Source organism: Pseudonaja textilis, chromosome 16 (assembly GCF_049901715.1).
Source record: "Pseudonaja textilis isolate UNSWEBS1 chromosome 16, rPseTex1.2, whole genome shotgun sequence".
NCBI classification, from domain to species: Eukaryota; Metazoa; Chordata; class Lepidosauria; order Squamata; family Elapidae; genus Pseudonaja; species Pseudonaja textilis.
In genome coordinates, this window is record NC_142005.1 from 332,991 (window position 1) to 345,716 (window position 12,726).

The window sequence follows — 12,726 nt, forward strand, 5'->3', positions numbered from 1 at the left end:
AGGAGTGACACGGTGGCAGTCTTCCAGTATTTGAGGGGCTGTCACAAAGAAGAGGGGGGGGTCAATTTATTCTGCAAAGCACCTGAAGGCAGGAGAAGAAACGATGGATGGGAACTAATGCAGGAGAGAGGCAAACTGGAATTAAGAAGAAACTTCCTGAAAGAACAATTAACCAGTGGAACAGCTTGCCACCAGAAGCTGAGCGTGCTCTTATCACTGGAAGTTTTTTAAGAAGAGATTGGACAGCCACTTGAATGGTATAGGGCAGTGGTGGCTAACCTTTTTGGGCTCCTGTGCCAAAAATTGTGTGCGTGCTGGCCCACGCGTGCTCACATGCCAACACCCAGAAAGCGATGTGCCTCCCCATCACACCCCCTCCGTATATGTGCGCAATCCTCCCCACACTGCCCCCTTACCTGCACCTTTTTTGAAAAAAGCCTCTGCACGATGAATAATAGGCCCATTTTATCACTCCGGTATTACAGGAAGTGAAGAAACCGGCCTATTATTCGGCCTGCAGAGGCTTTTTTCAAGCCTCTGGGAGGCCGAAAAAGGCCTCAAACCAGCTGAAAATCAACTGTGAAGCGCACGCATGTGCAGAGAGGTAAGTTTGCCTGCGGCTTGCGTGTCGGCACAAATGGCTCTGCGTGCCACCTGTGGCTCCTGTGCCAAAGGTTCGCCATCACGGGTATAGGGTCTCCTGCTTGAGTAGGGGGCTGGACTAGAAGACCTCCAAGGTCCCTTCCCTCTTTATTCCGATTAACCTTTGGCATGAAAAGTCAGAGCTGAAAAAACTTCTTGCAAGAGAAGTGAAAAGTCTTCAAAGAAAAACCAGAAATTCCAGTTGCCTCTTGAAAAAGCACCTTTGGGATGTGTAGTTTGTGAGACTCTGTTTAGGGAAGGGATACAGACGTGGCAAAGATAATTGTCTTCTTCCTGCTGCTCTTCCTCTCCATTTTGGAATGTGAAGCCTGGCTGAAGCCAATAGCTGAGGTATGGCTTGAGGGATGCCAGTCATCACTTCTGCAGATCACCTCGTGGTGACTCACCCAGAGGGTGCAGAGCACGGGGCAGCATTCCTGATCTCTGCTGATGGTGACACGAACCATAATTCACCTCCCAGTTTGTACATCTCTCTGTTTGCATGTCTCTCTGATGATAAAGACGATTGGGATGTGACAGAGAGCTGGAGCGGGTGGGATGTTGGAGAAGGCTGTCCAAATGTTAATGGAAGCAGGATTTCCCCTTCAAACCAAGTTACTGGTTTGCTCACTAGGTTAGTCCAAGAACTAAAAAACTGCATTCACAGATCAGGCTAATCCTCCCCAGTTTTAACCAGGGTTAGGGTTGAGTGTATGATTTTGCAAAGGTGCAACCAGCTCAGCCCAGTTTGTATAAGGCAAACCCAGAAAACTATGTAACAGGAACCAGGTTGGATGTGTTATAGGAACCACCCATGAATCATGAATGTTGTACAATATTGTAAGAGAAGGGCTTGTGTAACTCATTTGCCAGATGCTTTGGAAAATAAATCATCCCCCCTTTCCTGTGAAAAGCCTCCAAGTATCGGAAGATGGCTAACATGTCACCCCTGAGCCCTTCACCCCTTCATTAGGCTAAACATACCAGGCTTCTTATAATCTCTTCTCTGCACATTGCCTAGAGACATGATACAACTGTTTTGTACTGTGGTGACCAGAACTGGGTTCGGTATTCCTAGTGTGGTCTCACTGACTAGATAGCACAGATGGTCTCTTCCAACTCTTTCTCCTGTAGTTCTCTTTAAAATAAGATAGCATTTTTGGTTCAGTATATTGTACTGAATATACTGTACTGTATATTGTTCAGTATATTGAACCTACCTGTCCTGGGAACTTGTAGGAACAAGTTCCCAGGACAGGTAGTCCTCAACTTATGACCTCAATTAAGGCCACATTTATGTTACCAAGAAATTTGTTAAGTTTTATCCCATTTTATGACTTTTCTTGCCATGTTTCTTAAGTGAACCACTGCAGTTGTTAGTAACATGGTTGTTAAATTTATCTGGCTTCCCCATTGTCTTTGTCAGGTTACAAGAGGGGATCACATGACCCTGGGACGCTGCAACTGTCATAAACATGAGTCAGATGGCAAGCCTCTGAATTTTGATCACGTGACCAAGGGATGCTGCAATGGTCATGTGAAAATTGGTCATGTCACTTTTGTCCAGTGCTGTTTTAACTGGGAAAGGTCTCTAAGGGAACTGTTGTAAGTCGAGGACTACCTGTCTTTAAGCCAGTATGTTATTTAGCTGGGGCGTGACATGTTCTGGGGACAGAACCACTGCATTTCAGCAAACTGGGTTTGGAAGTTAGGATATTGTATGAATCCAACCATTACCTGAAGCCAAGCAGGAGAAACCAGTCGGGTTGAACAGAGTTTATTGTCTCCATTCATCACATACCACTTCCTGTTGGACTGTGTCACAGGCAGGCGGGATCTGAGTCCCAAACAGCATCAGAAGCAGGTCTGGTCTCATCACAGAGGCCTGTGATTCATCCTCTGGTTCAGCCTTGAAGCAGCTTCCAGCTCAGGGAAACAAATGTGCGTTGTTGTTTTTCCACACCGGCTGCATCCTTTTGATGTGGAAACACATCTGCTGTAAAGGATTTTAACATTTTGGTTTTTCAGGTTGCTCTTCCTTCTCTTCTCTCCTTCCTCTCCTTCTTTTGACTTGCGGGTCATACAAAGAAAAGTCCATCTTAAACAGAAAGGATCAAATGTATTTATTGTGAGGGCTCAAACCAGCTTAATCAGCTATCTTGTGGTCATAAACATCCATAAAACTTGGTATAGATATTTGTTCCCTGCTTGTACATTTAACCTAATCAGATTATGTGGGGAGCTGCATTCACAAGTTAAATATGATTCGTGTTCCTCTTGAGAGCTCTTTTTATAGTTTGCTGTTTCTTTTATATAAAGTCATATAAATAGGTTTAGTCAATAATTGAGTTAGGAAGATTGTATATACACAACATATAAGAAACTACAATAACCACCCTTTACATTACTGGCTGTTTAAAACACAGTGATGTGTTTAAAAGCTTCTTAATCAGCCTCTTAACAAATTAATAATCTGTAACAGGCCCGCTGCCTTCCAAATGTATAATTCCCATGGCCAGAATAGAATACAGAATAACTGAATCGGAAGGCATTTTGGAGGACTTCTAGAGACCTACACAAATTCCAGACAAACAAATGGCTGTCCAATCTCTTCTTGGAAACCTCCAGTGATGGAGCCCCCACAGCTTCTGAAGGCAACTTCTGTTCCACTGGTTAATTGTTCTGTCAGGAAATTCCTCCTTAGTTCAAAGTTGGATCTCTTCTTGACAAATGTCCATCTGTTATTTCTCCTGCCTTCAGGTGTTTTAGGAGAATAGGTTGACTCCCTCTTCTTTGTAACAGCGCCTCAGATATTGGAAGGCTGCTATCATGTCACCCCTAGTCCTTCTTTTCAATAGGCTAAACATACCCAGTTCCTGCAGCTCTTCATCATGTTTTAGTCCCGATGCCTTATCATCTTTGTAGTGCTTTTCTGCACTCTTTCTAGAGCCTCAACATCTCTTTTATATCATGGCGACCTGAACTGGAGGCAATATTTCAAGTGTGGTTTGACCAGAGCAGCACAAAGCAGTACTAGCAGATCCTGTGATCTTGGAACTGTCCCTCTGTTGATGCAGCCTAGGACTGCGTTGGCTTTTTTGGCAGCTGGCTCATATTAGTGTTTGTCCACTAGGACTCCAAGATCCCTCTCGCAGCTTCTACTGCTTAGTCAGGTATTGCCTGATCTATACCTGTGTGTTTGTTTTTTTTCTTGCATTGGTGTAAACCCTTATTTTTCTTGCCACTGGATTGCATTTTGTTAGCTAGGGGCCAGTGTTCAAGTCTTTCAACTTCTCTCTGAATCTTGAGCCTATCTTCTAAAGTGCTGACAATTCCTAACAGCTTGGTGTCATCTGAAAATTTGATGAGTTGCCTTTCTATCATTCTAAATTGTTATCAAGACGTTGAAGAATACTACTTCTCTCCATAAAGGTGTAGCTCTGTTGAGGACTAGATGATAATGGGGTTTGGCAGCCAGATACAGCTACATCTGTCTACCTCACATTTTTCTGTATTATTAAGTAAGTAGTAAATATTTTGTCAAGATGGATTATAGTTATCACCTGAAATTAACTTTTCACTGATGGACTTTTGGAGTTTGGTGACTTCAAAATATGCTGAATTCAATTCTTATCATGTACAGCTAGCCATAGCCTGCTGGTTGTGGTTAATGGGTATCCAATACACAATATATGAAGCAATTTTGTTTTGCTATAAAGTTCATAATAAATGAAATACTGTAATCAGCAAACATTCCATTTGTGATTTTCTCCAAGCATGTAATATAGCTTCAATTAACTGTTGATGACCATTGTTATAATTTCATTTTTAAAATATATTTGCCTCTTAATTTTTCCCACCTTCCACCAAAGCCACTTTTTCCTTTCTTTCTTCTAGGTTTCCGAATATTAATTTTCTCTCATGAAGGGTTTGTGTGAAATCATTCTAAACCTTTGGATGATTGAAATCAAGGCATTAATTTCAATTTTGCAATTTTAAGTTAGAAACCTACATCTCTACATTTCACAGATTTTAGTATTTATGAATATCTGTAGAGAAGCAAGAAATGGGGACTTGAACACCTCAAATTCAAACATTTAATTGCAAATTATTTTGTTAATGTGCTTATTTATTTAAATCTATACAGGTAGTCCTCAACTTACAGCAGTTCATTTAGTAACTGTTCAAAGTTACAACCGCACTGAAAAAAGTGACATGACCATTTTTCAGTTACAACCTTTGCAGCATCTCCATGATCGTATGATCAAAATTCGGACACTTGGCAACTGGTTCTTGTTTATGACCGTTGCAATGTCCCAGGGTCATGTGATCCCCTTTTGCAACCTTTTGATAAGCAAAGTCAATGATAAATTTAACAAACTTGTAACTAACTTAACAATCATAGTGATTCTCTTAACAATGGTAGTAAGAAAGGTTGTAAAATGGGGCAAAACTCACTTAATGAAGCCTGGCTTAACAACAGAAATTTTGGGCTTCATTGTCGTAAGTCGAGGATTACCTGTATTTACACTAATTTGGTGAATAAAGGGCCATTAAAAAAAAAAGCCTACTTTTTTCCTTTTTGGAAAGTTTGGAAATTTCTTACCATTTTTCTGATTGATTTTGAGGATTTGACTACTGTTTAAATGACCTCTGCTAGCTTCCAAGCAGCAAAATTGTTCCTGCACCGCAGAACTGCTTGAGCCCAGGCCTGATACTATGGTTGAGTACCATAGTTGAATTTTATTAGATTCTTCATTAATAATGCAGGGTCCATCATACAGCACTGGGAATCTTCTCTCTGGGTTTTATGGATTTCTAAAGAGATCAGTGCCTTGGTGGTTCATCCATTGCTTCTATTTTGTCTTCTCAGCTTAGTTGCTCAAATGTTCTTTGAATGAGAAGTCTTCTATAACTTCTGGCACATTATTTAGCTCTTCAACCAGAAGCTGACTTTCTAAACCAGATGTAGCTGTTGCTTTTGCCAGATTTCTCCATGGGCAAAAAGAGGGGGGGGGGAATATTAGGGGTTTTTTGCCTTTAAAGCCCCTTCAAAGTATTTTTTTCAAAGAAGCACTAACTGGTAAAATAACTTTTTAAAAATGGCTTTTTTATCCATCAGTCCAGCTATTAAGCAGTGAAAGAGGGTTGGCTATTAAGCTTGGAAATGGATTGAAATCTCAACTCCTAAAAGAGTGCTGCTTTTCAGATGTTATTAAACCTTTATAGCAGAGCTCAGGTAGAAGATCCTAGATTGCAGGACATCTTGCTCTGTGCTACACTGTGAGTCTGCCAACTTCATGACATCGCAAAACTGCCTTCAAAAGTAAAAATAACTTGCTGTCAATCCCAAACCTGGTTCAATGAAAAGATTTCTGAATCAGTAACGAGGGGTTAAAGGCCACAACTAATGACAAAAACAGAACAACCATCACTGATACTTCTAATTATAGATGACACTCTATAGCAGAGATCCCCAATCCCTGGTCTCTGGACCTACACTGGGCTGCGGCATGCCAGAAACTGGTCTGTGCAAACAAGAGAAGCCCCATCCATGGGGTGGCAGGCTGCACGTGGAATCACGCCCCCTCCGTTCCATGGTAAAACCATTCTCCACAAAACCAGTTCCTAGTGCCCAAAAGGATGGGGGCCACTGCCCTAAAACTCTTCTGTGTATAGATGGTACGCCCCAAAAGACACATAGCCTTTTCCTGTTATTTCCTGTGGTGTGCATGTGCATTTCTCTTCAGAACAAAGCACGCACAAAAATGTTCCCAACGGTTATTTTTAAAATTAAATGAAAGGCCATTCAAGCATATCCTTTCCGTTGTGTCAATGAAAAGAAGCGCTCCATTCCATATTTACACTGTGGGAGGGAATTGCGAAGAAGAACTGCGCAATTTTTAACAGTTCTGAATAGCATTCAATGGCTTTGGCCTTCAGGAAGTATTTAGTCCACTTTTGATGTGAAAGCAGATGCTGGAACTCTTCTTCATCACTGGAAGCTTCCACAAATTTTTTCAGGTTGTTGAACTGGTCAAAACACCTGATGTCATCAATCTCTACGCCTTTCTCAATCAAATAAGTGATACATGCTTCCACGTCACTCCAGCTGGGTGTGTCACTCAGGGCCATCCACGCGAAGCAAGAAAACTCTTGCAGAGATGACATCCACATCTCCAGGTAATCTATGCAATGACTGTAGAGGCGACGCACCGCATCGGAGAAGGCGTCACATCCTTCCTCCAGCCCCTCCTTGCGCTTGTCTGCAAGCATCCCCTTCACCGTCAGGGACATGAAGTTCTGGGCTCTTCGGTCCAGCAGGATGGTGTGCACAGAGTCCAGCGTCTTCATCACCTCCACGAGGGAGTTATTTTCCCGCTCCATCTCTTCGATGTGCAAATGGAAGGCATTCATCAGCGAGTGCATGTGCCAAAGGTAGAGCTCGCTGAACTCGTGCTCAAAGAAGCTCTTGAGCACGGCGGGCGGGTTGCTCTGGCCCAAGAAGAAGGACTTCAGGGCCGAGTGCATCTGGAGCAACTTCGTGATGCCGGGGAACAAGGACAGCCATCGAGTCTTGCTGTGGGAGAGCAGCCGCTTGTACTCCACCTCCACAAACTCGCAGTATTCTTGCAGGGATTCCGTCCGCACCGTGTAGATGTGAAAGTACTGGTAGATCTTTAGGATGATGTTCTCAACGTCCACCTCGAGGGCGTCTGCTCCGTGGTGGATGCAGTTGTGCAAAATGTGGGCAGGGCAGTACACCCCGATCAATGTCTCCCTCTGGAGGGATTTCTTCAGCTGGGCAAACACAGTCCTCGCCTCTTCGTCTTGCCGAAGTTCACCAAACATGGTGTTGCAGTTGTCCCCGCGAACGCCACGCACTTCTGAAGCAATCTGTGTTTCTTAAGAGCTTTGACAAGAGAATCTGAAACATCCGTCTCAGTGGCCGTTTCCTGAAGGTCCAGGAGTTTGGTCTTCAAGCCGCCGTTCCTGTAGTCGTAATACTGGATGAGTACCGGGACCATTTTCATGGCCCTATGGCTGCTGTCATCTATGGCCACCCCGCAGAAAGGGATGCCGTGTTCTTCCAGGTCAATGCTCACTGCATGCTGGGCAAGCACTGAGCTCTCAAGAGCTTCTGTCCTGCTCCGGGTGTTGGAAAATTTTTGCACTATCTCTGCGTCAGGAAATATTTTTCTGAACAACTCAGAGGTGCGGCCTGCTGATTTGTAGCTGTTGCAACTTGGGATGGTGTGCAAGGGTAGTGTGCTGTCTGCTGCAGCAAGAGCATCCTCGGCTTTCGTGCCTGGAGTCCCCAAAAATTCAGTCAGCTTTGCAGACCAACTGTCTCCTCCAAGGGCTTTCTTGTGCTTTTCAGAGGACATGTGATACTCCAGGTCACTGGCACCTTTATGTGCCACTGACACAAATGTGCCAGCTTTGCAGACCAAGCATTCTGCTTCATAGTCATCTCTACCTTTACGAAAATGAGGATATTTCTGCTTCAGTTTGTCAGTAAAGACGCATTTTCGTTTAGGCATTTTGTATCTTCAGTGTGGCTTACAAACTGAGCCTGGGAACACTGCAAGCAATAAAATACAAGAACACAGGAAAGGTAAATAAACTCTAAATATCAATATATTCAATCGATATATTCTATTTCATATTAAATATTTATTCTACACACATTTATTATGTTTATAATTAGAAATAAATTATTTTGCTTACCAAAAGTGGTATAGGCTGAAGGATGCCACTTATTTAAGGTTAAGTCTAGCAGCTGTCTCAATTTTTGATATTCAATGTCCAGAAAGTCATTCTTGAGACATTGTAACCCTCAGCTTATTCTGATCAGTTTCAATTTTGAAGAAATGTCTTTTTGTTGTTCTTACTGTCACCTAAATAGGTACAAACGGCAACAAAGTATTCACATATCTAGGGGAATAGATAAGATTCTCTATTAAGAGGAAGTGTTTCTGGCCTTCTACACTTTTTGGTGAATGGATCTCTTTAGTATCTATAGAGGTTGAGCCTAAATACTGTTGGGTATTTTCTGTCAAGCATATTGTAGGAATACAACTATTGTCTTAACATTGTATTATACATAAACATAACATACATACAGTTATGTTATCCTGGTTTAGATTCAACCATGTTCTATAAAGCAAGACAGTGTCATACATTATTAGTTCAAGGAAAATTAATTCACTTCTGTAGGGAGTATGATTGTATAGCCACAGTTTTGGGTTGCCTTTTAAAAGAGATTGTAGTAGTGTGAGAACATAAGGGACTGCATTCAAGGCCTTTCTCAGATAACAAGCATGCATTCATCCCAGACTCGTGCCAACTTCTGCATAAAGAAAACAAAGTTGAGTGATAAGTGACACATTAAACAAACCAAAAGGAGGCTCAAATGTCTTCCCTACAATATTTGGGTTTCCATATCTCAGAAAAAAAGACCAAAATAATGTGTGTAACTCAGAAAAGTGCACAAGGAGATTCTCCAGACAGCACATCATTAACTTTCACATTTTGTGGAAGTCATTGCCACAAAATGTGAAAACAAATACATTAAAGAAAGAGGGTCTATTAAGGATTATTGCGTTACTAATTACTAAGAAATACATGGGAATAGAGGGGGCAAGGGAGGAAGAGACCCACTCCCAAGGCCACATGAACAACCAATACTGCCTTGACCCATTTCAGCACAGCATTTCCTATGACTGGTAACCAGGGTTCCTGGGAATAAACTGATGCCAGACTAGTCAGATGACACAAATGTTGCTAAATGGTCCGGTTTTGTGTTCCCAAGACATCCTAACTTGCTCCTCAATCTGTAAAGCATTAGAGGAGGGAAAGGGTTTCCTTGTGAGAAAAATCTTCCCAATCCCAGCTGTTTGGGATTGAAATTAGGGAAGGCTGGGTCAGGCCCAGAAAATGCTGAATAAAGCGTCCCTGATAACTATCCCAAATATCTTGGTTTTATAGAGATAAGAGTGGATTCTGCACCAAAAAAGGAGCTGCAAATACATACTTTCTCCTGCTATTTCTGCTGTACACCCCCCTCCTCCCCAAATGTCATCATCTTTTATTCTGAGGCAAAAAGTGAATTCCAGACATAATGACACTGAGATTTTAGTTACTGATACATCTACGAGGCAGGAAAAAAAACAGAGAAGCAAATATTTTTTTGTTTGAATGAGTGTGTCCCCCTCAAAAAGTTACATTTTCCAGCACAAATTCGCTCACTTTAACACATTCTGATCAGCTTGGTACTTCTGTGAGCTTCCTCCTTGCTGTACTAGCAAGTGCATAGGGCCATATATTTTATATCCTATTTATTGAATCACCTACTTGGTATCCCTCATTAAGGCATATGGAACTTTTTCAATAAACACATCTTAATCTTAGCACTACCTAACTCTGGGATCTGGCTGGAAACTAACTTAAGATTCTCTGCCCCGAAACAGTAGACCAGAACCAAGCCACCTCATCCTCCAGATGCTGCACTGCACGTGTAGTCATGGAGAAAAACATTTAGTTAAACCCCGGACCTTTCTTGGCCAAATGCCTCTTTTCCAAATGAATATACCTGCACGTGATCATCTTTATTAGGATTTATTGTCTGCTTTTTTACAGGGAAAAACAACAGTACTCATAACTACTTAGATAAAAATATTCAGTAAAGCACAATATGCACTGCCTCTCTTAAAAAATGTTCCACGCCTTCAACCCTCTTTCTTTTGATCTCTATCACATTCCCTCCATCTTGGCTTCTTTTCTGCTTTGTGATCCTCGGGGCTGAGTGGGTTCTTTCGTATTGCTCATTGGACCATCAAAGAGCTTTTGAGATGTGTTACTGACAGTATCATTGCTAGACTCTCAATCAACAATAAATTAACACAACACTGGACAACCACATCAAATAGAAAAAAAGGTAAAAGGGAAAGGAAGCCACACTTGGGTGCAAAGTCCAGATCACTGAACAAGGATACAGGGCTTTCTGTATTCTGTTTGCTGGCCACTTAGTGGCTGTCTGGATTCTTGCAAGCTAGTTAGGGCAGTCCCACACATCCAGGCACTCCTAAAAAGGGTGTCCCCACTAGCCAACCCCCTGTGCCTGTTAATCTCACCTCATAGAAGGCAGGTACACAGAGAAAGCTCTGGATACCTTCTTTCCTTTCGGTGCCCTCCAGAAATCCTGGAACTGAACTCATGCATCCACACATTCATCACACGCACAAGCCTGGATGGAGGAAAATTCCATGCCGCTCCAGGAAGGTGGTGTTGATGGGGGGGTGGGGGGAGGAGGCTGGGGGTGGAAGAGGAAGTAAAACAAGATCCGGCTGTTGATTCACCATCTTACAGATCCTCCCCCTCCAAGCTACCACAAATAGCCGCATAGTACAGAATGCAATCAAAAGGGGGGAGCCACCCTTAGGGTGAGTTTGCACATTTATATAATTCTGCAGTTGCTGTTGTCAGAGCAGGCGAAATATTCTGTTTGGAGAAGCAACACGTGAGCATGCAAGTTTTTTTTTCCTCTGGATGTATAGAATGCAGCGAGTCTGGAACGAAGGGCGAGAGGCTGGATTTCTAAAGCCTTCCAGATAAACAAAGAACAAAATATTGACTGTCTTTCTTTTTAATCCTTACTTGACTCAGTCTTCCAGATGCCTGGTACAACAGGTTCCCCCCCACCTCAGTCACAGAAACTGCAGGCCCCACATCAGCTAAGCATGGCCTTTAACCCAGTCTGTACCTTATGTTTGTGCACAATGGCACAAATACACATTTGTGCAGGGATATTGATTTGTAAACCACAATTTGGGGCTAACTGGAACATAGCTTTACTATTTATTTAATGGACAAGGATAAAAACACTTCACAGCTTAATTCAAAGTTTGATTCAGTATCGGGATTTAGATACCCTGTATGCTCCACTATGGTTTTGGTTTGGTATTTTGGAAGCTGGGGTTCCTGGCTGATTGTAGTATAATTTATAAAGGGAGGTGTGGTGAAGTTTTGTGCAGACTCTGAATTGTTGGCAACTTCATCACCCTAACACCAGCCTCCTTAATCTTCTGTAAATTCAGTCATCTCCAGGAATTCCCACCTGACATGGCTGCCATATCCTTCTTAGGACTCAGACAGCTAAAAAGGCAGAGCCTTCCATGAAAGTGGAAAATCACAAGCAATGAATCACTATTTTCTGCGGCAGCTAATTACCGCCATCTCTGCGCTGCAATCGGCACAAAAATAAAACTGGATAAAATAACAAATTATAAAACTGAACATATAGGAGTAAAATTGTCACGGTGACAAAAACCATTGGCACCAACCCAGTCTAATCAATCTCATAAGCATCTAGGAAGGAAATTAAGTGAGATTTCTAAGGGAGGCCATTCCACACAATGGAGGCCACCTCAGAAAAGTGTACCCCTCTTAACCTCCAAAATGAAGTAGACTAAAAGCATCTCCAACTATGACCAGTGCAGAAACCAGTATTTGCAAACAGTGGTCTGTAAATATTTAAGAAGCCCAATCCATGAGAGTCCCTAAAGATCAAAATAGCATTTTGAATTGAAGCCAGAAACCTACCAGCAGTCAAATGGAGCACCCACAACATGGGTATCTGAAACAGCATTTCAAGTAGTCAAGTTTCTGTGTAATCTTCAGTGGCACATGGTGGCGATCTGATCAGGTGGGTCATAAGGTCCAGCTCTAAATAAAGCTGCAACTGCTGCACCAGCCAGAGCTGGGCAAAGGACAACAGCCATGGCCTCCACTGTGTTTCCAGCAGGATCCCCATTTTGAGGACTTGCTGACAGTGACACCCCATCCAAAGTTAAGACTGGAGCACACAGGTAGTCCCTAAACAAAACGTGCATCTGGTTAATATTTGCCTTCCAGCCTGTTTTCATCCCACCAAGATGTCAAGACACCATATCTGATTTCTATAACATATCTGGCCCCCATCCAAATGCAAATATTGATATTGATGTCCCAAAGTTGATTTTTAAGGAAGGCAAGTGGACTTTCTTGCCTCCTGAAAAAGCACCTTTGGGACCTGGATGACTG

The 12,726-nt window shown here is 42.4% G+C and overlaps 1 protein-coding gene across 4 annotated transcripts; it reads right to left on the reverse strand.

Moving 5' to 3' along the window:
- Positions 1-2,741: 2,741 nt before the first annotated feature.
- On the reverse strand, positions 2,742-12,505 carry LOC113450575 (uncharacterized). Of its 4 annotated transcripts, none has more exons than XM_026721812.2 (3): positions 10,779-10,941; positions 8,374-8,543; positions 2,742-8,227 (listed from the first exon to the last, which is right to left on the reverse strand). In XM_026721812.2, exon 3 carries the CDS (start codon positions 7,492-7,494, stop codon positions 6,475-6,477), a length of 1,020 nt encoding a protein of 339 aa, XP_026577597.2. In that variant the 5' UTR covers positions 7,495-8,227; positions 8,374-8,543; positions 10,779-10,941; the 3' UTR covers positions 2,742-6,474. The 4 variants fall into 4 exon arrangements, with proteins under 4 accessions (XP_026577597.2, XP_026577596.2, XP_087769885.1 ...); XM_026721811.2 differs by having other exon boundaries at positions 8,374-8,580; XM_087913759.1 differs by lacking the exons at positions 8,374-8,543; positions 10,779-10,941 and adding an exon at positions 12,247-12,505.
- Between the last annotated feature and the right edge of the window lie 221 nt (positions 12,506-12,726).